The 22,381-nt window shown below is 43.3% G+C and overlaps 1 protein-coding gene across 3 annotated transcripts in view; it reads right to left on the bottom strand.

The window, feature by feature from the left end:
- Window positions 1-22,381, bottom strand: part of EMC2 (ER membrane protein complex subunit 2) — an 80,668-nt gene that overhangs the window by 58,024 nt on the left and 263 nt on the right. Inside the window, exons 1-3 of one of the 3 annotated variants that reach the window (XM_073590184.1) lie at window positions 22,012-22,249; window positions 17,321-17,363; window positions 6,507-6,620 (exon numbers count right to left, since the gene is read on the bottom strand). In XM_073590184.1, the coding sequence (XP_073446285.1) occupies window positions 6,507-6,620; window positions 17,321-17,363; window positions 22,012-22,119 (265 nt within the window). In that variant the 5' untranslated portion in view covers window positions 22,120-22,249. Of the gene's footprint in view, window positions 1-6,506; window positions 6,621-15,307; window positions 15,420-17,320; window positions 17,364-22,011; window positions 22,250-22,381 lie in introns of those variants that run through there. The other 2 variants (XM_073590186.1, XM_073590185.1) reach the window with 2 other exon arrangements.

Here is a 22,381-nt window from a genome sequence, read left to right as displayed (position 1 = left end):
ATGCATGAGCAAAACACCCATATGCAAAGAAAGTTGTCGGAAATGGAACAAAAAGTGGTTGTGAGTCTATTGAGACTCCAGGGTGGGAGAAAACTCCATATCATATTTTGGCGACTAAGTGGTCGCACAGTGTTGGTTCACGTGAACATTGGGACAAATATTGGCAAGATGCAGAGCCTCCTGATGTAGCAGAATGCTTGCAAACAGTAAAAGTAGAAAAAGGGGAAGAATTATGTGCTCTTGGTAAGTGTGGCTGGATCCTGCTATCTGCATATAGAAAACAGCATGAGGAAAAGCAAAGAATGTTAACTAAAGTGCAGGAATTGGAAATACAGCTATGTGAGGCCCAGAATGCATTGGTGGCAGCACAGGGTCAGTAATGGATAAATGTGTTGGAACTCAGCATGATGCAGAACAGGCTGCTGTATGTGTAAAACAGTATAAGTGCAGAAAGAAGAGGGTGAAGGTGAAAAGGAAGAAAGCTTTGGCCATGGCCAGAGCAGAGATGGAGAGGAACCCAGATCAGTGGGATGGTGATGCACTGGAGTCAACTGACTCCAAAACTGTCACCAACCCAGAACAGGGGGATGATTATTTTGATGGGGAGATGGAAGAAATGGATCCTCTTCTTAACCCATTAAAAGCTCATCGTATTTGCCAGACCCAGGTTGTAGAGACAGCTATAGGGAAGCAAAACCAGAAAGAGGTAGAAGATTGCAGTGTGTCTAATAGATCTGAGTTGCAATCTACCTTACGTAGAAGAAATACTAGGGGTGGCAAGGCCCCGGCAATGTTCAGATTCAGGCGATCTGATGATCCCATGTTGTTCTGTAGTAATTATTTGGCATTGTACAGAAATGTTTGCAATCATCCAGATATGTCTCAGAATGATCCTAGTTTTCTATTTTCAATGGCAAATCATTGTAACGTAGATTATGCCACAAGAGCGTCTCTAAGAAATACCAGTTCATATGAAAGATTTGTAAAACTATTAACTGAGTGGTGTCTTGAGTCAAAAGAGCAGGATGGAGTATCCGAGAATGTGTCTGCTGTTTACAGGCCTAGGTATTGCTTTAAATGTGGGAAGATAGGCCACATTAAATGTTATTGTAATACCAAACCAGAGAGCCATTCACTGCACCAGAAGATTGATAGTATTGAGAATAAGGAAGAACTTGCCATCTATGATGATACTGAATTTACAGACTGCACAAAGGTCGCAAGAAATGCAGATCCCAACGGTGGATAAGAGTAAGACTGGGAAAGAGCAGAATTTATCATATTGTAGACCCCAAAAAGACGGTGCTACTATTCCTGTGTTCTGTCTATGGGGCTGGATCATTTTACATTGGTCACCAGTCATCAATCCTGGGTTATTTTTTTTAAGACAATATAACGTATCCAGTGAGGTTGTTTGTTTTTTTTTGTCCAGATAGGATAAGGACAAAGTGCAGTATTTGACTTGTACATATTATAACCTTTTCTTTTTTTTTTTTTTTTCCCAGACTGGACAAACCAGTTTTTCAGAGGAATGAGACTCAATGTATTTAGTTATATATAAGACATGGGGGTTAGACAATGAGCTCAAAGGTAAAGGTTAAAATAAGTGTTGGCAAACAATTAAATAAGTAATCATCCCATTGTGATGAATCGGACTGTATTTAGCTAAAAGTTGTGGTTTAGTTTTATGTATATTCTTAATCTTTATTTTCAATTAGAAACATAATAGGTTTGTAAAATCCATTTGTAAAGCTGGAGTCACACAGCGACTTACCAGCGATCCGGACAACGATATCAATGTGTCAGGATCGCTGGTGAGTCGCTATGTGATCGCTGGTGAGCTGTCACACAGACCGCTTCACCAGCGATCAGCACAGCGACGCCGAGCGCGCGGCGTCCCTGTGTACTTGGTTACCAGCGCGCTGATACAGGGAGGTGGTAACTAACTTATACATCGGGTATCCAAGGGACGTACGTCCCTTAGATACCCGATGTGTACGTTAGTTACCAGCTTATCGCTGGTCTCCCGCCTGTCATGCAGCGATGCGTGCTGGCCAGCGGGAGATCAGCGACGAAAGAAATGTCCAGAGGTTTCTTGCAGCGATCAACGATACCAGCAGGGGGGCCGGTCGCTGATTGCTGTCACACATAGCGATCTCGCTGGTGAGATTGCTGTTGTGTCACAAAACTTGTGACTCAGCAGCGATCTCGCTAGCGAGATCGCTATGTGTGACGGGGCCTTAAGGTGCATCTTGAACAGTTACGTTTGATATTTCAATGAATGGAGGTAATGTGATAGATCAGATTTATCCAGGAGAAATGCATGAATACTGACTAAAGTGACATGTCAATAATACAGAGAGAAGCTAGAATAGCTCAGTCAGTGAATTTCTAAAATTTGGTGGAATCAATTCTAATTGATTGACACCTAAAGGTGTCCTGAATCTGCTCAAGTCATTTCTCAAGTAGCAGTCAATGTGATCTCAGATAATAATGTTTTTGTTTTCCCTTTAGATCAAAATCTGATCTGTAAGTGTTGCATTATTGCTTAAATCATGTGCGACTGCTTTCAAGAGCCAAGCAATCATCAGACAGTAAACAGATGCCAACTACGGAAAATGTGGATTTCTGAAAACCAAACAATCTATGGATTTACTTGGCTCAGTGGATGAACACTAGCCATTTTTGAAGGGCAAAGACTATCACTGCTACCACTATATATCAGGGCTGTGGAGTCAGAGAGTCGGAGCTCATTTTGGTGGAGTCGGTATAAAATGGTCCGACTCCTAAAATATATAATAAATTGGGTACAGTAGTTCAATGCAGAATGTGCTGAATATCTTTTCATAGGAATTTGGGAAAGTTATGAAATGCCCTATAAATGGCTGTTCTATTCCTGATCTAAGGCTACATTCACACACAGCGTTTTTGCTGCGTTTTTTGAGGATACGTTTTTCAGCTGCAAAAGCATATCAGCTTTTTAAAAAACCTCATCACCTGAAAGGTTTTTGAGCTCATAATGTTTTCATAAGCAAAAGCAGTATCCATTTATCCATATCTGTCTATCCATATCTTATCTGTACCAAAAAGAATGAAAGCCGGGTAGCACACAGACTAACACTCCTTTTTTATTAGCACCAGTCAGGTACACCTCATAGCTGCTCAAAAGGACGCCCAGGACAGGCATTGCTCGTCTTCAGTAACACATCAACATCAATTGATAGTTGGAATAAATAGACTGCATTCATCACATCTTAAGGTGCAGGCTTTATTTTCAAGTGTAGGGGTGTGCAGTATAAGGTTCTGCAGCAGCTGAGGTGTGCAGTATGAGATTCTGCGGAACAGTATGAGGTTCTTCCCCCCCCTAGTTTTGATCCTGGCTAAAACAGTTTCTTATAGATAAGATGAACCCTCAGGTAACCCTAAATGAAGTTCAATGGACACAGGTGGCTGAATTGAAGGAATTGCTTAATCACCTATTTACCGTGACTAAAAAATTACAAGCTGAGGATTTAACTCCTGGCATTTTCATAAGGGAGTGGATGAACTTGCTATTTTGCCTGTCCCAAAGAGGAGATTTAATCGCAGATGGCATTTCTGCTTCAATGAAACGGAGAGAGACACAGCTATTGGAAACTAAAATTTTTCTGGCAGCTGTTTATGTGGACCCGAGTCATCGTATACTGCTTGATGATCAACAGCTTACTAAAGGAAAAGAAGCTCTGACTGAGGTAGCAGTTAGGATGAGTGGCCTACAGGAGGACTGCCAGGCGCAAGAGGACTCGGGTCCTGACAGTGCTACTGCTGCCATATCTTCATCCTCATCAGATGAGGAGTTTGACTTTGACAAGTATTTGGATGATATGGAGCAGGCAAAGCGTTGCTGCAAGGAAAAAGATTTCACTCCGTCTCCTATAGCAAGCAGTTTGACCATATTTCAGCAAAATGTTTCACTTGCTCTCAAAGAAAAAGAAAAATTCAACCGTTCATCAAAACTGACTGTGCATGAGGCAATTCCTTTATACTTGGAAATTGTTAGAGATGTTGCCCATGTGGCTACGGCTTTGCCTCCAACCCAAGTTAGTGTAGAGAGGTTGTTCTCTGGCCTTAAAATTATTAGGTCAGATTTTAGGTCATCCATGAAGGAGGATCTGATGGAGGCAATTCTATTTCTTAGAACAAATTCATAGACTGCACAAATGTTACTTAGTATGTTTTTGTTGAAAACTGTTTTTTGCCACTTACATAGTTTATTACATAGTGTTATATATATATATATATATATATATATACACACACACTATATTCTCAGCTGTGCATGCAAAAAAAAAAAAAAAGTCATCACAGCTCCAACGACAGGTTTTTTTTGGAGCATTTACCCATTGTTGCACAATCATGAGGAAGACTGCTGACTTGACAGATGTCCAGAAGGCAGTCACTGACACACTCCAGAAGAAGGGTAAGCCACAAAAGGACACTGCTAAAGAAGCTGGCTGTTCACACACTGCTGTATCCAAGCATATTAATGGAAAGTTGAGTGGAAGGAAAAAAGTGTGGCAGAAAAAGGTGCACAAGCAACCGGGATAACCGCAGCCTTGAAAGGATTCTTAAGAAAAGGCCATTCAAAAATTTGGGGGAGATTCACAAGGAGTGGACTACTGCTGGAGTCATTGCTTCAAGAGCCACCACACACAGACATATCCAGGACATGGGCCACAAGTGTCACATTCCTTGTGTCAAGCCATTCACGACCAATAGACAACGCCAGAAGCGTCTTACCTAGGCAAAGGAGAAAAAGATCTGGACTGTTGCTCAGTGGTCCATTGTGTTGTTTTCAGATTAAAGTAAATTTTGCATTTAATTTGTAAATCAAGGTCCCAGAGTCTGGAGGAAGAGTGGAGAGGCACTCACTTGAGGTCTAGTGTGAAGCTTCCACTATCAGTGATGGTTTGGGGATCCATGTCATCTGCTGGTGTAGGTCCTCTGTGTTTTATCAAGACCAAAGTCAGCGCAGCCGTCTACCAGGAAATTTTAGAGCACTTCATGCTTCCCTCTGGCTACAAGCTTTTGGAGATGGAAATTTCATTCTGCTGCAGGACTTGGCACCTGTCCACACTGCCAAAAGCACCAATACCTAGTTTATAAACAACAGTATCACTGCGCTTGACTGGCCAGCAAACTCGCATGACCTTAACCCCATAGAGAATCTATGGGGTATTGTCAAGAGGAAGATGAGAGACACCAGACCCAACAATGCAGACGAGGTGAAGGCTGCTATCAAAGCAACCTGGGCCTCCATAACACCTCAGCAGTGCCACAGGCTGATCGCCTCCATGCCACACTGCATTGATGCAGTAATTGATGCAAAAGGAGCCCTGACCAAATATTGAGTGCATTTACTGAACATACATTTCAGTAGGCCACCATTTTGGATTTTAAAATCACATTCCAAGCTGGTGTTATAAAGTATTCTAATTTACTGAGATAATGACTTTTGGGTTTTCATTTGCTGTAAGCCATAATCATCAACACTAACAGAAATAAACACTTGATCACTCTGTTTGTAATGACTCATACCTCGTGAACTTTTTCAAGTCACATCCACAAACATATGTATTTTATTGGGATTTTATGTCATATACCAACACAAGTAGCAAGTATTTGTGAAGTTTAAAGACATGATACATGGTTTTCAAAGCATTTTAAAAATATAATCTGAAAATTCTATAACATAAACTTAAGTTTGTGGATGTAAATAGAAAAAATATATATACTGTACATATATCCATCCGCCTTGGTAAACATAGCTACATGCGACATTGTCAGTAGGTGTTACCTGGGAGAGACATTATGTAGCTGTAGAGATACTATACAAGCCTGTAATGATTTATTTTTCCTTTACAGACATAACATTCTTGCATTTAATAAATCCCTATGGGTCGAACACATGAGTGCCTCCTCTTGCACTGCTGCAGCACCTGGAGAACTGTAATTCCAGGCTTACCTGCCGTTCTGCATCATCACAGTCTTCGTATTTGGGGTGACTCCCCAGTGTGGCCCTATAGGTCAACGTTACCTTCTATATAGTAGGGGCCCTATTTTTGGGTTCGCTGACTTTAAAAGGCTGGGGGTGAATTTCTGTGCGCTCTGTTACACTAGTCCTCAAATACTCTGGTTGGAAGCGGCCAACAATAGAAGTGCAGAATTTCATTATAAAATATTATATATATGCATACACGGGTATGTAAAAAAAATTGCAAATTTCATCCCTTTTAAAACAATTTGGAAAGATACGCAGCCATAGAAGGTAATGAGAAACACACTTTTTTATTACCGCACGTAAAGCTCTGGGCTGCTCACAAGTTCATTCCTATATAAACTTCTCCTGACACCAATCGGGGAAAAAAAAAAAATGGAGTCCCCTGTGGGATATTACAGCTGAGCAGGTGTTCCCAACACCAGCAAGCATCGTACTGAGCTGTAAGGAATGGATATAATAAACTTACTATCGTCTCCAAGCTTGGACGCATGCTCGTTTATCAACTCTTCGCCGACGTCAATGATCTGCTCGCTGTTCCTGTAGTTTTCCTCCCGCCAGGTCTTCATCTTGTCACGCATTTCTGAAACGGAAATGTCAACTGTTATATCACAGAGGTTTTTAGAAAAGACACAAGAAAACTCCAATAATCCGGCACTTGATTTTTATCCTGGAATTTACTCTAGCTTTTTTCCATAGAGGCATGGGCAGCGCCTGACTCCAAGCTTGATGCAGTATTTCCGTCCTCCATATTCAGACACTTCCCATTGCTTATAATAAGGGCTGTAGTAAGGTGCAAAATAAAAGAAGGCGCAAATTTAAAAAAAAAAAAAAAAAAATAATAGGTGAAAAACACCAAAACTAGGAGCAAATGCAATAATGAATTAGGCACTCCAAAGTGCCGGCAAAGGAGGCCTTGTAGGGTTATTCCTAGCTTGCCAGTCCCCTGGAAAATGAATGAAGTGGTGGAGTAAATGCGGCCATATCTCCAGACAAGCACTCGACAGTGCCAGCCATTGGATATCTCGCTTTTGTGTAACAAGAAGCGTTCAATAGAGTGAAACCGCAAAAAAAAAAAAAAAAAAATGGAAAATTGCAAATTATATCCACTCACCGATCAGGTAACGTACAACACAAGAAAAACATGATTAACGCCGATGTCATTGCTGCCACAACCTCATTCTGTCCAAGAAAAAAAAAGTGCACAAAAGGGTATAGATAGCATGTTTATGAATAAAATGGCATAAAAAACATGCAATGCGTTTCAAAGCTGACCTAGCTATGAAATGCGTTGCATGTTTTTACGTAATTTTATCCATAATTACTTTTTTGTGTACAGAACTATTTTTACCCTCTTATCTGTACTTTTATTTTTTACCTGTCGAGCAACTTGCTATCCACTGCTGGTTGTCAAGTGCAGCAGAGACAGATTACAGTAAGTGGTGCACGGCCATGATGCCTTTATGCTGTCAGATTGCATACAGACTTAAAGAGTTGGGCTTTCTGACAAGGGCAGTCAATTCATTAGACAATTGTCAGAGTACTGCAATGCTGGAAAGTGAGGGAATAATGGAGGTTCTAGCTCCAATAATGCTGGTGGAAGCTAAACCCACACTAAAGCAGAATGGCGGCATGTTTCAAAGGACTCAAATCTCGCCGATTCCTGGATGCATTAGAATTAACTCTGGTGAACTCTCACGGCAGCGCAGTGATACACTGACAGGAGGTAATCACTCCCGCAGTGTATCGGCGGCGGCCAGGTAGAGCAGTCACATCTCCTGATGTGACTGTTCTACACGTGAGATCGCTGTGAGACACTCTGTATTTAATGGACTACGTCGGACAGGATAGTATTATTTGTTGATTTATTATTTTTTGATTGTTTGCAGGAGACGAGAGCGTCGGGGATTAGGCGTTTAGCAAGTATGGTAAATTAAGATTCAATAAAGGAGTCTGTGTGATTATTTCAAATAAAGGACTTTATTCTGGCTGTGTCTATTTACCATATAGCTATAGGATTAGCAATTGATACGTGTCTTATAGACGCCTCTCCATTACTAACCTGTGGGCTTGATGTCACCTGACAATACAAAGGTGACATCAACCCCACAAATATGAACCCCACTTGCCACTGCTCCATTTCTGGGACAGCTGAGAGCTGATGTTTTTAGCCTGGGGGATGCCAATATACATGGCCCCTTCCCAGGCTATTAATATCAGCCCACCAGTTGTATGCCTAGCCTTTACTGGTTCGATTTTATAGTTGGACCCCATGTCAATTTTTTTCTGGGGTTCCCCTGTAAACTAGCCAGTAAAGGCTAAGCAAACAGATGTGAGCTGATATTAATAGCATGGAAACCTTTATGGCTATTGGCTCCTTCCCAGAATATTAACATCAGCCCTCAGCCGTCGGCTTTCCCTCAGGCTGGTTATGAAAATTATGCGGAAACCCACGCAATTATTTTAGTTTTTTGAAAAATAAACAGATTTGTGTGTAAACGTTATAAATTTGAACATGGTATGTATTGATATTATGGTCGTCTTCAATGGAGAATGAAAAAGAAGCGGTTGAACAAAGAAATGACATCACAATTCTTTTTATAATATATATTTATTTAACTTTATGGATTTACAAAAACGCATAAAAAAAACATGCTTAAACATGCACAAAAAACACGTGTATTTTCCACTGCGTTTTTCTGCCAAGAGATGCAGAAACCTTGCACAAATTTACGCAACCAAATACACAATGTGTGCACATAGCCTTAGGTTGGTTTCACACTTGCGTTTTTTAGCGCTGCGCCTCGTGCGCATGTGCATTGCTCCCCTATCTTTAACATGGGGGCGCATGGTCTAGCGTATGCATGCGTTTGTATGCGTTTTCGCGCGCAAGCGGTTTTTTTGTAGTGTGCGCCTAGGCACGTCGGACGCAACCTGTTGCATTTTTGGTCCGTCCGACCAGTCTAAAAAAAAAACGCATGCGCACGTTAGCGCAAAAAAACAGCATTACAGTTTATGGGAACGCACGCGTGCGCTAGGGCATGCGTTTAAAATCGCATGCGTTTTTTGATTTAACATGGTGACAAACTGGATAAATAGCATGCACAAAAAAAACAGCAAACGCATGCAAAACGCATGATGTGTTTTTTTGCATGTGTTTGCTATGCGCACGAGGCGCAGCGCCAAAAAAAAACGCAAGTGTGAATCTAGCCTTAGTCATATACTTCACAAATAAGGCCTGTGTGAAAGAGTGGCAAAGGAGAAACCCATTTTTGAATGCAAGTCACAAGTCCAACTTGCAGTTTACAAAAAGCCATGTAGGAGACACAGTGAGCATGTGGAAGACGGTGCTCTGGTCAGATAAGACCAAAAGTAGAATTTTTTTACTAAATGCAAAGAGCCATGTGTGGAGGCAAACTAACACTGCACATCACCCTAAAAACACCATCCCCTCATTACACATGGTGGAGGCAGCATCATTCAGTGGGCAGGCTTTTCTTAACCAGGGAAGCTGGTCAGGGTTGATGGGAAGATGGATACTAAACACAGGGAAATCCTGGACGAAAACCTGTTAGAGGCTGCAAAAGACTTGACTAGGGCATAGGTTCACCTTCCAACAGGACAACGACCCTTAACATACTGCCAGAGCTACAATGGATGGTTTAGATCAAAGCATATTCATGTGTGAATTGCCCGTTCACAGGCCAGACCAAAAGCCCATTGAGAATCTATAGGAAGACTTGAAAATTGCTGTCCATAGAAGTCTCCATAAAATCTCACTAAGGCTGGTTTCACATTTGCGTTTTTTAGCGCTGGAAAAAAACGCATACCTGCGCATGCGTTTTTTCCCCTATATTTAACATGGGTGCGCATACCTGCGCGCTGGTAAGCGCATGTATGCGATTTTCATGCGCTGCGTTTTTTTGGGGTGTGCGTTGGTATTTTCCAGACGCAGCATGTTGCATTTTTTGGCCCTGCAAAAAAGCGCATGCGCACATATGCGCACGTTTTGCGCTAAAAATGGCCATTATAGCCTATGGATGCGCATATGTGCGCACTGGCATGCTCATGTATGCGTTTTTTTGCATATGCGTTTTTTTTTTTTAACCATGGAATTTAGGGGTTTGGGTTAGAGTTAGGGTTAGTTAAGGGGGTTTAGGGTTAGGGTTATGGTCAGGGTCAGGGTTAGGGTTGGGGTTTGGGTCAGGGTTAGGGTTAAGTATGGTTTGGTTAAGGGTTAGGGTCAGGGTTAGGGTCAGGATTAGGGTTAAGTATGGTTTTGTTAAGGGTTAGGGTCAGGGTTAGGGTTGGGGTCAGGGTTAGGGTCAGGGTTAGGGTTAAGTATGGTTTTGTTAAGGGTTAGGGTCAGGGTTAGGGTCAAGTATGGTTTTGTTAAGGGTTAGGGTCAGGGTTAGGGTTAGGGTCAGGGTTAGGGTTAGGGTTAGGGTTAAGTATGGTTTTGTTAAGGATTAGGGTCAGGGTTAGGGTTAAGTATGGTTTTGTTAAGGGTTAGGGTCAGGGTTAGGGTTAGGGTCAGGGTTAGGGTCAGGATTAGGGTTAAGTATGGTTTGGTTAAGGGTTAGGGTCAGGGTTAGGGTTAGGGTCAGGGTTAGGGTTAAGTATGGTTTTGTTAAGGGTTAGGGTTAGTTAGGGTTTAGGGTTTGGGTTAGGGTTAAGTATGATTTGGTTAAGGGTTAGGGTTAGGGTCAGTAAAGTCATGGTTTGGGTAGTGTGAGGGGCCACCTAAAAATGTTGGGGAAAAAAAGCAAACGCGGTAAAAACGCACTAAAAACGCATACAAACGCATAAAAACGCTGCGTTTTTTTCATGCATGCTCATAAAAATGCTTGAAAAAAACGCAGCAGTTGTATGCTTATGTATGCGTTTTTTCAATGCGTTTTTTTGCGGGAAAAACGCGCTGCAAAAAAAAGCAAGTGTGAAACTAGCCTAAGCAAGTGTGCAAAGAAGAATAAAGTTACAGCCTCTAGATGTGCAAAGCTGGCAGAAACAGACCCCAAAAGACCTGCAGCAGTAATTGCAGCGAAAGGTGGCCCTACAAAGGATTGACTCACAGGGGCCAAATACAAATGTAGGTTACAATTTTCAAATTTATGTATTTTTTAAAATAATTAGAAAACCCCACGTATCATTTCCTTTACACTCTACAAATAAGTGCTACTTAGTGTTGGTATCAAACAGGCAAATCCCTGCTTGTGTCGTAGTCGCAATACGTGCAGCCACGGTGACTAACATAGTATTCGAGCATCCTGAAGACACTTCGCACACGAATGCTCTGCTAACACTTTATCTGAGCACGCTCACTCACCACTAATAAAATCCAAATAAAACACATTTAAGTTTGGGACTGTAACAGGAAAAAAATAAATAAATTTGAAAAGTTCACAGGGTATGAATACTTTTACAAGACACTGTACGATGAAAGATACAAAAATATCATTCCAATTGTACATGTTCAAACACAGCAAAAAAATCTGAAAATTGGGAAAATAGAATGACGAAAAGGCAGCAGACATTGAGCGTCCTTCTGAAATATTAGAGAGAGGAGAGAAAATGATTTTCCATGTGCAGACTACACGGTAACACCAGACTAACAAGCCCGACAAGGCCTTCACTTGCCAGCAGCGATCTCACGTCTCCCATAAAGCTGTCAGTGTTTTTACAATGAAATTTTTTTTTTTTAACTCAACCAAAACCACCCTTGGGTTGTTTTTCCTGTGAGCCGCGGAGAACAAATGCTTCTTGACATAAGGATCCTGGAAAATTCTAATTGAGCAGTATGGATATCAACGAGCATGAATACATCACAAAATGCGAGCCGGCCAAACACGCAGAAAGGAAACCCTCAGCCGGCCAACGCTGTCTACCTACCAATAACTTGGCGCCGGCTGCAATCCCCACACCAGTATAAACTATCGGGGCCGGGCGATCGGGCTGCTCTCGCTCTGCTATTAACACATTTGTCACCCAAAAGTGGAATTAGCAATTCTGGTAAATCCGGAAAAACGAAAGACAGAAGGATTATTTCTCTGAGGAATAGCTTTCTGACACCTTCTATTAGCCAGTGAGCCCTACTTTGTGAGTGCTTGTCTTATGAAACATCTGTACTGGACAGGGAAAAAAAAAAAAAAGAAAAAAGAAGAAGAGGTGTTAGGAAGTCATGCAGACTAAACACCCAAAAACTTGTCGTCCAAGGGAAATTCAACCTTCAGATGTTAACGGAGGTAAAAGTTATCTGCACCAAGCAAAAAGGGTGGAGCGTGGTATAGAAATACTAGGTGCATGGATCCAAGCATCAGGAGATCATTACCATGCAGATTAGATGCACGGCTTATTTTTACCAATTCCCCTCTACTTTTTCCAAAAGGCATATTAAATGGATTTTCTACCCCTTTAAGTTTACATATGGCAAAAAAAGAAGTAACAGGGAGGACATACTCATCTGTGGTTCCCTCCGTTGACCGTGTGCCTCGCCGGTCTCCTCTCCTCAGGCATCTATTAGCTGCAGTGGTTATACCTGGTTGTTAGAGAAGGACAGGACAAGTCCACGCCCTTGGTAGAGAAGGACAGGACAAGTCCACGCCCTTGGTAGAGAAGGAAAGGACAAGTCCACGCCCTTGGTAGAGAAAGAAAGGACAAGTCCACGCCCTTGGTAGAGAAGGAAAGGACAAGTCCACGCCCTTGGTAGAGAAGGAAAGGACAAGTCCACGCCCTTGGTAGAGAAGGAAAGGACAAGTCCACGCCCTTGGTAGAGAAGGAAAGGACAAGTCCACGCCCTTGGTAGAGAAGGAAAGGACAAGTCCACGCCCTTGGTAGAGAAGGACAGGACAAGTCCACGCCCTTGGTAGAGAAGGAAAGGACAAGTCCACGCCCTTGGTAGAGAAGGAAAGGACAAGTCCACGCCCTTGGTAGAGAAGGACAGGACAAGTCCACGCCCTTGGTAGAGAAGGAAAGGACAAGTCCACGCCCTTGGTAGAGAAGGACAGGACAAGTCCACGCCCTTGGTAGAGAAGGAAAGGACAAGTCCACGCCCTTGGTAGAGAAGGAAAGGACAAGTCCACCTCGTTAGCACAGAAAGAAAGGGGATCGGAGAGGGACACAGCCAGGGGGCTGGAGGAGCACTGGGAAAACTATAAGTTGACTTGAGAACCGTATTTTTGTTTGCCATGCTGGAGCTGGATGTAAACTTAATGTGAAGCGTGGATAACCCTTTAGCACTCGTCCCCATGGTATTGTATGGGACTGTGCCAAAGTCCAATTTTTTTTCCTCAGACCCACTTGTTCTGGGGGGGGGGGGGGATGGGGGACATTCAGCATTAAAAACTTGCCTCCAAGAATCAGATGGCACTTGCCCATTCAACTCGATGGGTGCGATTTTCACGGACTGACATTATAAAGGAGGTGGAGAAACTTTTTTTTTTTTCCACCTCTAGATCCCACTATTAACTTCTGATCAGCAAATTAGACCGATTTCCTTGGATATAGAGAAAGCGGCCATGCGCCCCTTGCCCAATAATCCCTCCTGTAGTTCTGCTGAGAAAAAAAAAAGTTATCAGAAGTTCTCAAAATATGGGAACTCGAAAATAAATATTTTTTTTTCCTAATAAAACCTTCTTCCATTGGGGGAGCTGCAGGGAAACTGAACACTTACACCCAGGATTCCAAACAGATCACAGCCTATCGCAGGACAGTTGTTAAAATGCAGTTTAGCACAACTAATGGATGGGTGAGGCTCCCCTTTATTCTTGACAACCACTTAAAGTCGGGGCATCGTTGGGTTTCCTTATTAGTTCTCGCAGTCCTCTTACCTGACATGACCCTTCAAGCTTGTGCAATGCAAAACCAAGCTAAGTGTGGAGCCATCACATAAGAGACACTTCTTGTACGGTGGATTTGTTACCCGCACTAACTTTAGAGCGACATTTAGAGCAAAAACAACCATGTTAATTGCCGCCAGTACTTAGGACGGCATTAGGGGATTTACTAAACCTGTATTTTCTTTCACATGGAAGTCCTGGTGATGTCCCACGCAGAAGATTTAGTGCTCGCAGACTTCCTTTTGGACACTTCTGCTTCACGTCAGATATTTAGCCTGGCTCCCGGCGTGTTTTATCTGGTCATGACTATTCCAGCTCTTTTGTGGAAAAAAAATCATCTCTGGTCTTTTCAGCTGTAATTAAAGGCTCAGGGATTTTTTAGGATGAATTAAAGTTTATTGGTTGTGATGTTCCTAGTGACAGCTTAATATAGATCACCTGTTCCTGGACTGCGGGCCGATCCAGAGGGGTGGAAATGCCTATACGAGCAGATGGTAAACCAATACAGAGGTCGCACTGTTCTGTCCACTCACCGACTGTAATACTAGCTTGTGTTTTACTTGCTGCCTCGGCTAAAAAGCAAAATAAAAAAAATTCCCTGAAATGTCCTTGTCTGCATAGTTCTGGAACAAGATGGATGACGAGCAATGCGGCTGTCAAGTTACCATTTACAGGAACTGTCGCTACTACCAAATAGCAGTTCTCCCCATGTCTGCAGTTATACAGGGGTACGCAACATCTCGTGGACGCTACGACAGTCAGAGTTGGGTGGCCGCAACAATCAGCTGTTGGACGACCACTCATTAAGGAGACCGGTCACGCTCGACGTTCCCCCCAAATACATGCATGCTTGGCTCTGATAACAAATTAAAAGGGGGTTGTGTGGTACAAACAGATAATCACCTATCCCAGGGCTAGGGGATAACCTGCTGATCAATGAGCGATCGCTTGGGGTCACAGTGGCCAAGCTCCCATGATCAATTAGGTATCACAAATCCTGTGAGAAGGTGATGACATGTTACCACCACACAACCCCTTTAAGGTCCGTTTTGATTGCACTTGTCTAAATGTGCCCATAGACAAGAGACTTCAGCGGATGAATATGAATGATATGAACTACAACAATTGGCCATCAAGCAAAAGTTTATGACAAATTCTGTTAGTCCAACTGATCACAGACAGATATGGTCTCATCCTCCACCACTCTGTCGCCACCACACTGTTCCTAATGGTCGTGGCGACATCACTTTCCATCAGGGAAAGGCAGTTGGAGACTCTGGACGGTAGAGCTGGAGTGCGAGGTCGGGGTGATGGATGAGGAGTTACCGTATTGGGTAGGAGTATAAATGTTGAGCAAAAGGACTTGCAGAGTCCTGGTCAAGAAGCTACGTCAGTAGAACATGGCCGCCAGACCAGAGTCCTATGAAGTTCCTACCTGAAGGCATCTCTGGCACCTCCTCCAATTAGTAGGCCTGGTGTTACGGGGGCATGCCGGCTTGTAAGAGGAAGTCTGCAGGGCTCTGCTCCACCAGCCACAAACTAAGGACCTGAAAATCATTTTTCTCAGTAAAGACGCTATTTTTAGCAGGGTATTTTCCCACTGATGACTTTAAAAATCTAGGAGAATCCCCTTTAACCCTTTAGTGACAGAGCCAATTTGGTCCTTAATGACCAGGCCAATTTTTACAATTCTGACCACTGTCCCTTTATGAGGTTATAGGCTCTGGAACGCTTCCATGGATCACACTGATTCTGAGAACTGTTATTTCGTGACATATTGTACTATATGCTAGTGGTATTTTTCTTCGATATAACTTGAGTTTTGTTTATGAAAAAACTGAAATTTGGCAAAAAGTTTGAAAATTTTGCAATTTTCAAACTTTTAATTTTTGTGCCCTTAAATCAGAGGGTCATACTGCACAAAATAATTAATAAATAACATTTCCCACATGTCTGCTTTACATCAGCACAACTTTGGAAACAATTATTTTTTGGTAGGACGTTATAACGGTTCAAAGTTGACCAGCGACGTCTCATTCCAAAAAAATTTACTAAACCATTTTTTTTTATAGACAACCTCACATTTGAAGGGAGTTGGGGGGGGGTCAATATAACAGAAAATACCCAAAAGTGACACCATTCTAAAAACTGCACCCCCTCAAGGTGCGCAAAACCACGTTCAAGAAGTTTATTAACCCTTCAGCTGCTTCACGAGAACAAAAGTAATGTGGAAGGAAAAAATGAACATTTATTTTTTTTTCACAAAAATTTACTTTGGAACCAAACTTTTTTATTTTCACAAGGGTATCAGGAGAAAATGGACCACAAAATTTGTTGTGCAAATTCTCCCAAGTACACAGATTCCCCTAATGTGGGGGAAAGCCACTGTTTGGGAGCATGGCAGAGTTCAGAAGAGATGGAGCACTGTGACTTTTTGAACACAAAATTGGCTGGAATTAATAGCGGACCCCCTGATGTACCTAAACATTGGAAACCCCCCATTCTAACTCCAACCCTAACACAGCCCTACCCTGGACCCTAACTCCAACACATCCTTGACCCTAACACCACAACCCTAACCCCAAGTCTAACCCAAGGTCTAACCCTAGCCCCAACCCTAGCTATAACCCCAACCCTAGCCCTAACGGAAAAAAATATATTTTTACCTAACTAAGAGGGTGATAAAGGGGGTTTGATTTACTATTTTTTTTATTTTGATCACTGTGATATGGTCAATCACAGTGATCAAAATGAACCAATAGGCTAAATATCCTATTGTTGCCGGGTGCGGGCCCGCAGATCCCAGAAAAAGACGCCAAGGGACAGGACCAGGGATTACAGGAGGGACCGTAGGACACCGCAGGTACCGGTGGGGCTCTGGGTACCCCACTTACCTCCTATCTGATGTGCTAGATCATATCAGAGGAGAGAGAAATTAAATGGGAAATCGGACATTGCTTTTTTTGGTGGTCGCCGTCATTCCATGATGATAATATATGTAAAGCAGTGCAGAATAAGATAACACTATATAAGCAAAGCGTAATGAATAAATAATAGCGCGTCTGTATAGACTATGAACCAGCGTGGGGGATGCAGCTTGTTACAAGTTCATGCAATCTGGAAATGCCCATGAAAAAGGAAAATTTGGGATTCAGGTTTAGAAGTGAAAAGAGTCAACCATAGCACATAAATCTTGACACTACTGGTAGCCTAAAGAAGGTAGCATGGTGGCTCAGTGGTCCTGGGCTCAATCCCACCAAAGACAACATCTGAAAGGGGTCTGTATGTTCTCCCCGTGTTTTGCGTGGGTTTCCTCCCACACTCCAAAGACATGCTGATAGGGAATTTAGATTTTGAGCCCCAATGGGGATAAGTGCTGCAGAATTAATGGCGCTGTATAAGCAAGTATAATAAATCACATAATGTTCTCGATATTTACATATCCTACCTTCCCACGTCACATCGTACATGTCCGAGACCTTGGCCATTGTCTGTAACATAAAAAAAAATATATTATAACACAAAAGTATAAAATAACATCTTAAAGGGGTTGTCCAGCGGAAACGTTCTCACTTGTCTACAGGACATTATGCAACAGGATTATAGTTACGGGTTCTGCCAATCAGTGCGGGTCCCGGTGGTCGGACTCCCACCATAGGGATAGGAGATAAGTTATTTCCACTGGACAGCCCCTTTAATGACTTATCCATAGCCAAACCTCTGACTTCACATCCCTGATAGAGAAGACCATCAATATTAGATCCGTGGGTCTCCAATACCCGACACCCCTACCAATCCGTTATTTGCATCACCAGCTACAGCCGGATGTACACAGCGTACAGACCAGGACCACCACAGCTTAGTGCACTGTGTAGAGGCCATTACCCTGTACAGTAGCGCAGATCCTATTGAAGTCAGCGGAAACAGAGGCGCAATCCTACAAAACGGCCACTACCTAGTATAGTGCTCACCTAATTATTTAACCCCTTCCCAACATGTGACATACACGACATGTAAGGTGCACGTAACAGACTCAGGTGCTGAGCTCGCTCCATACAAGGCAGGTGCTGGCAGTCTTTTACAGCCAGCATCTGCCTCAGACTGGTCTTCAAGAGGTCATCATTTTTCCAATTTATTCCAGATACTGTATAGTACTGCAATATCCACAGAAAGCAATACAATCCCCACGATGACTGAAATAAAATACTGTATAAGTGTTGAGAAATGGTAAAAAAAAACAAAAAACAGACAAATCTGAATCACGCACACTTTTCCCAGTTCAGAAAAAAATATATATTTGGTATCGATGTGTTCATAAATATCTAGGAGAATAATAAATTTATTAACCCTTAGGCTGTGTGCACACGCTGCGAATTCACCTGCGGATTTTGCTAAATCTACAGGTAACTCCGCAGGTCAAAAGACCTGCGGATTAGCCTGCAGTTTTCCCCTGCGGTTTCACACCTCTACAATGGAGAAGGTGTGAAACCGCTGCGGATTCCGCACAAAAGTGACATGCTGCGATTTTGAAACCGCAGCAAATCCGCGCGAAAAAATCCGCACCGTGTGCACAGCGGTTTTTGTTTTTCATAGGTTTTTATGGTACTGTACACTGCAGCAAAAACTGCTGCGGATCCGCAGGGCCAAAACCGCTGCGAACTCAGAGCAGAATCCGCAGCGTGTGCCCACAACCTTATTGTAAATGTTGTAAGAAGAAGAGAAAAAAAAATTGAAACTACAGAATTTACTTTTTGGGGTCACCACACTACACAAACAAAAAAAATTGAAATAGAAAAGTAATTGAGATGGGTATGTACTCCAAAATAAAAAAAAATAAAAATGGCAGCTCATCACACAAAAAAAATCCCTTTAAAATACCATACTACATGCATCCCGTAATATGTATAGGACAGCCCTGGGCGATCTCCATGGTAAGGCCAGTCTGCTTTTTATGCCCGGGGCCTATAAAACAAACCCAAAAATTATCATATATAAATCTTTTTCAGGGCTGTAAGACACCTTGAAAAATGAAGAGATCCATATGTAGTCAAATATATAATCTTTATTCAAAAAGAATTAAAAACAAAACATCTGATCACTGGGTGTGATTGATAAAAAAAAAAAAAAAAAAAAAAAAAAACAGAAATGCCGCTATAGGCCCTGACACTGACAAAATAATCCTCCTTTCCATAAGTCTTCTCTTCACATTTAAATATAAAAAGGTGAGAAACCACCAATAATGCCCAGAGGCTCAAATTAATTTTATGGTATAACCACAACTATTATAATTTACAAAAAATGTGTAAATATTTATCGAAAACTAGATGGTGGTCCGATTCTAACGCATCGGGTATTCTAGAATATGTATGTACCGTATTTTTCGCTTTATAAGACGCTCTGGATTATAAGACACACTCCAAATTTTGAGGCGAAAAATAGGAAAAAAGTTTTCTTTAATAAAATGGTGGTGCCTCTTAAAATCCAGGCGTCTTATTGCTTACCGGGGGTGGTGGGATGTGGGGTTCCAGGGTTGCTGCTGGAAGAGGCGTGAGTGGAAAGTTGCTGCTAGGATAAGGGGATGTTTTGATGTGCGGCGCGCCGCTGCGGGTGTCCGATGCTGCCGCTGTGCTATATTCCCGCGCTTTGTACCTGGTGCTGCCACCCACTCTGTCACCGCGCTCTGTCCCGTGTTGCATGGGGGAGCTCTCCCGTTGCATCCATGCCTGGTTGCCTGTGCGGTGGATTGCTTCCTGGAAAATGGCCGCCGCGCAAGCGCAGATGGAGATCTAGGCACTGAAATCTCGGGAGATGAAATTTCAGCGCTGAAATCTCATCTCCCGAGATTTCAGGGCCGAGATTTCCATCTGCGCATGCGAGGCGACCATTTCCCAGGAAGCAATCCACCGCGGCGACGGCAAGCACCTGACACCCGCAGCAGCACAGATAAGTTGAGCCGCGGCAACCGTCGGGAGATCAGCGGCTTGCGCCGCAGATCTCCCGACGGTAGTGGTGGCGTGCGTCATTCGAATTCCGCGCCAATTCGCGGCCGGACTGCGCCTGTTTCTGATTGGACGCGGCCGGCCAGGCGTGACCAATCAGCGACGTGGAATTTCCGTTACAAACAGATAGATAGAATTAGACGGTCATATAGTAGACTGGAAAAGAGAATGTAGACTAATAATTGTGCCTTTACAGTATCAGACAGGTTATGCTGCCAAAATACTGGTTACCAATACTTCAGTATGTATTTTCAGATGTGTGGATTTTGATGTCTGGGAAGGCCAGTGCCCTGTCAGATGTAATGTAAAAGTTTAATAATCAAGTTTTTCATATTTACTGCATTTTTCAGATTATAAGATGTGCCCAAATTTTGTGGAGAAAAATAGTAAAGAATTTTGGTGGCTGCGGTGAAGCTGGGTCCCAGGGTCACTGCTGGAGGAGGCAGGAGTGGGGTCATGCTGCAGGCCGGGATGTGGGGGTGTTCCGATGTGCGGCGCACCACTGCGGGTGTCTGGTGCTGCTGCCCAGTCCTGCTGTGGGTGTCTCCGCTGCTGCCGGGGCTCTGCCAACATTTTGTGAAAGGCCAGAGCTCCCACAGTTCTATGGTTTCCTGTGCGGTGAACTCCAGGAAAATGGCCGCCTGGGGCGATGCATGCGCAGATGGGTGATCTTGGAACCAAGATCTCAGGAGATGAGATCTCAGCGCTGAAAATATTAGTCTACATTCTCCTTTCCAATTTTTGAAAATAAATATTGACACATTTTTTGTAATGTATAATAGCTGTGGTTATACCAGAAAATTAATTTTTAGCCTCTGGGCATTATTGGTGGTTTCTCCCCTTTTTTATATTTAAATGTGAAGAGAAGACTTACGGAAAGGAGGATTATTTTGTCAGTGTCAGGGCCTATAGCGGCATTTCTGTTTTTTTATCAATCACACCCAGTGATCACGTTTTGTTAGATTCTATATTTGTTGACTACATATGGATCTCTTCATTTTTTCAAGGTATCTTATAGCTCTGGAAAAGGTTTATAAATATTGCATTGAGAAGTGCCATAAATATATTGTGGTGGACACACTTGTTTATACCCAAAACTACCGTTATCACCGGTGCACCACGTGGCAGCCGCCTCCAATATCACTAACAGCTCTGCTCTAGAGGTGCATTACCGGCCACTGTACTTCCATATTTCACATAGAAGTTTTCTTTCCCAGATTCTGTAGAAATCTGAAGCCACGTCCGGCTCATCGTGTACAGGACTATGCCTTCCTACACTTTACTCTTTTACTGGTTTGCTGCACAGCAGAGCCAAGAAGGGTTTTCTAATCTTCCTTCAGGAACACGTGCTCCTGATTTATTGGTACCATCGGCACCATCTACCCAACGGCCCGATCTAAGCGTTCTCTGATGCTGCAGCATGGAGGGAAAAGAAGAGGCAAGGAAAAGAATGACATCAAGTGATCGGACCAGATTTACAGCCGTGCGTACAATCTCTATAGCAAAGAGCTTGTAAGTGCTGCACTCCAGGACCAAGAACGGCCACCGCTGAGAGTCTGCAGTGACCTGTAACCTTGGCCAACAAGATATACGCAATAGAATCCCATTTTTGAGACCAGAGAGGATGTTTCATCACAGGTAAATGACAGCTGCTCATGTTACCCCTTCAGGTACGCGCCCACGATCAGGAACAGCCGGGGGTTGGACACTGTGCATTATGCAGCGGCCAGATGTTACAGCACAGTGAATGTGACTGCTAGAAATCCCATGTCCACTATGCATGTGCGCCCGCGGAGACGGACGTGTGGTGCGTCTTTCAGCACCGCAGCATGTCAATCTCTACTGCAGAGAGAAAGGAGAAGTTTCACCACCCGAATGTATCAGACGTGGTGGATCCTCACGGTCCAGTGCACACATGCAGATCCACCTGTGCTCAGTAGCCGGCAGCGCTTTGGACGCAGCGACCATACACTGCCACTTCCGGAGGGTGGGCACGTACCCTTCAAGATGGTGAGAAAACCCCTTTCTGAATGTGCTGTTCAGAAGTGGACGACCCCTTTAAGGCTGGGTTCACACTAACATTAGCAGCTCCATAATGTGTCCTGTTATCCCGAGACGGCACACACAGCGTCTGACTCACTACAAATGGGGTCCGTCTGGTTGTCGTTCTGGTGGGCCGAACACGCGACTGAACCTCCGGCACCACAGACCAGCCATCAAAACGAGTGCAACAAAGAGCCTCTTCCATAGCAACCAATCAGAACACGTCTTTTATCTTCACATGGGCAGCTGACAAATGAGAGCTGGAATCTGATTGACTGATACAAGGAAATGAAAGCAACCAATCAAATCATTTTTTACATATTCCAACCACCAATGCTAAGTCGAATCTGACTGGAGGCTACAGAGCTGCTCACAGCTGTGACACGTGACTGCCTTCCTCGCCACCCTTCGGTGTTTTGTTTCACTAGTTGTGGCCGCACGGTCACCGCGCCGGGAGTCGGCCCGGT

The sequence above is a fragment of the Dendrobates tinctorius genome, unplaced genomic scaffold (assembly GCF_039654945.1).
Source record: "Dendrobates tinctorius isolate UK_male_01 unplaced genomic scaffold, ASM3965494v1 ptg000116l, whole genome shotgun sequence".
Taxonomy (NCBI): domain Eukaryota; kingdom Metazoa; phylum Chordata; class Amphibia; order Anura; family Dendrobatidae; genus Dendrobates; species Dendrobates tinctorius.
Note: the sequence above shows the minus strand (reverse complement) of the source record. Positions and strands in the feature narration are given on the sequence as shown.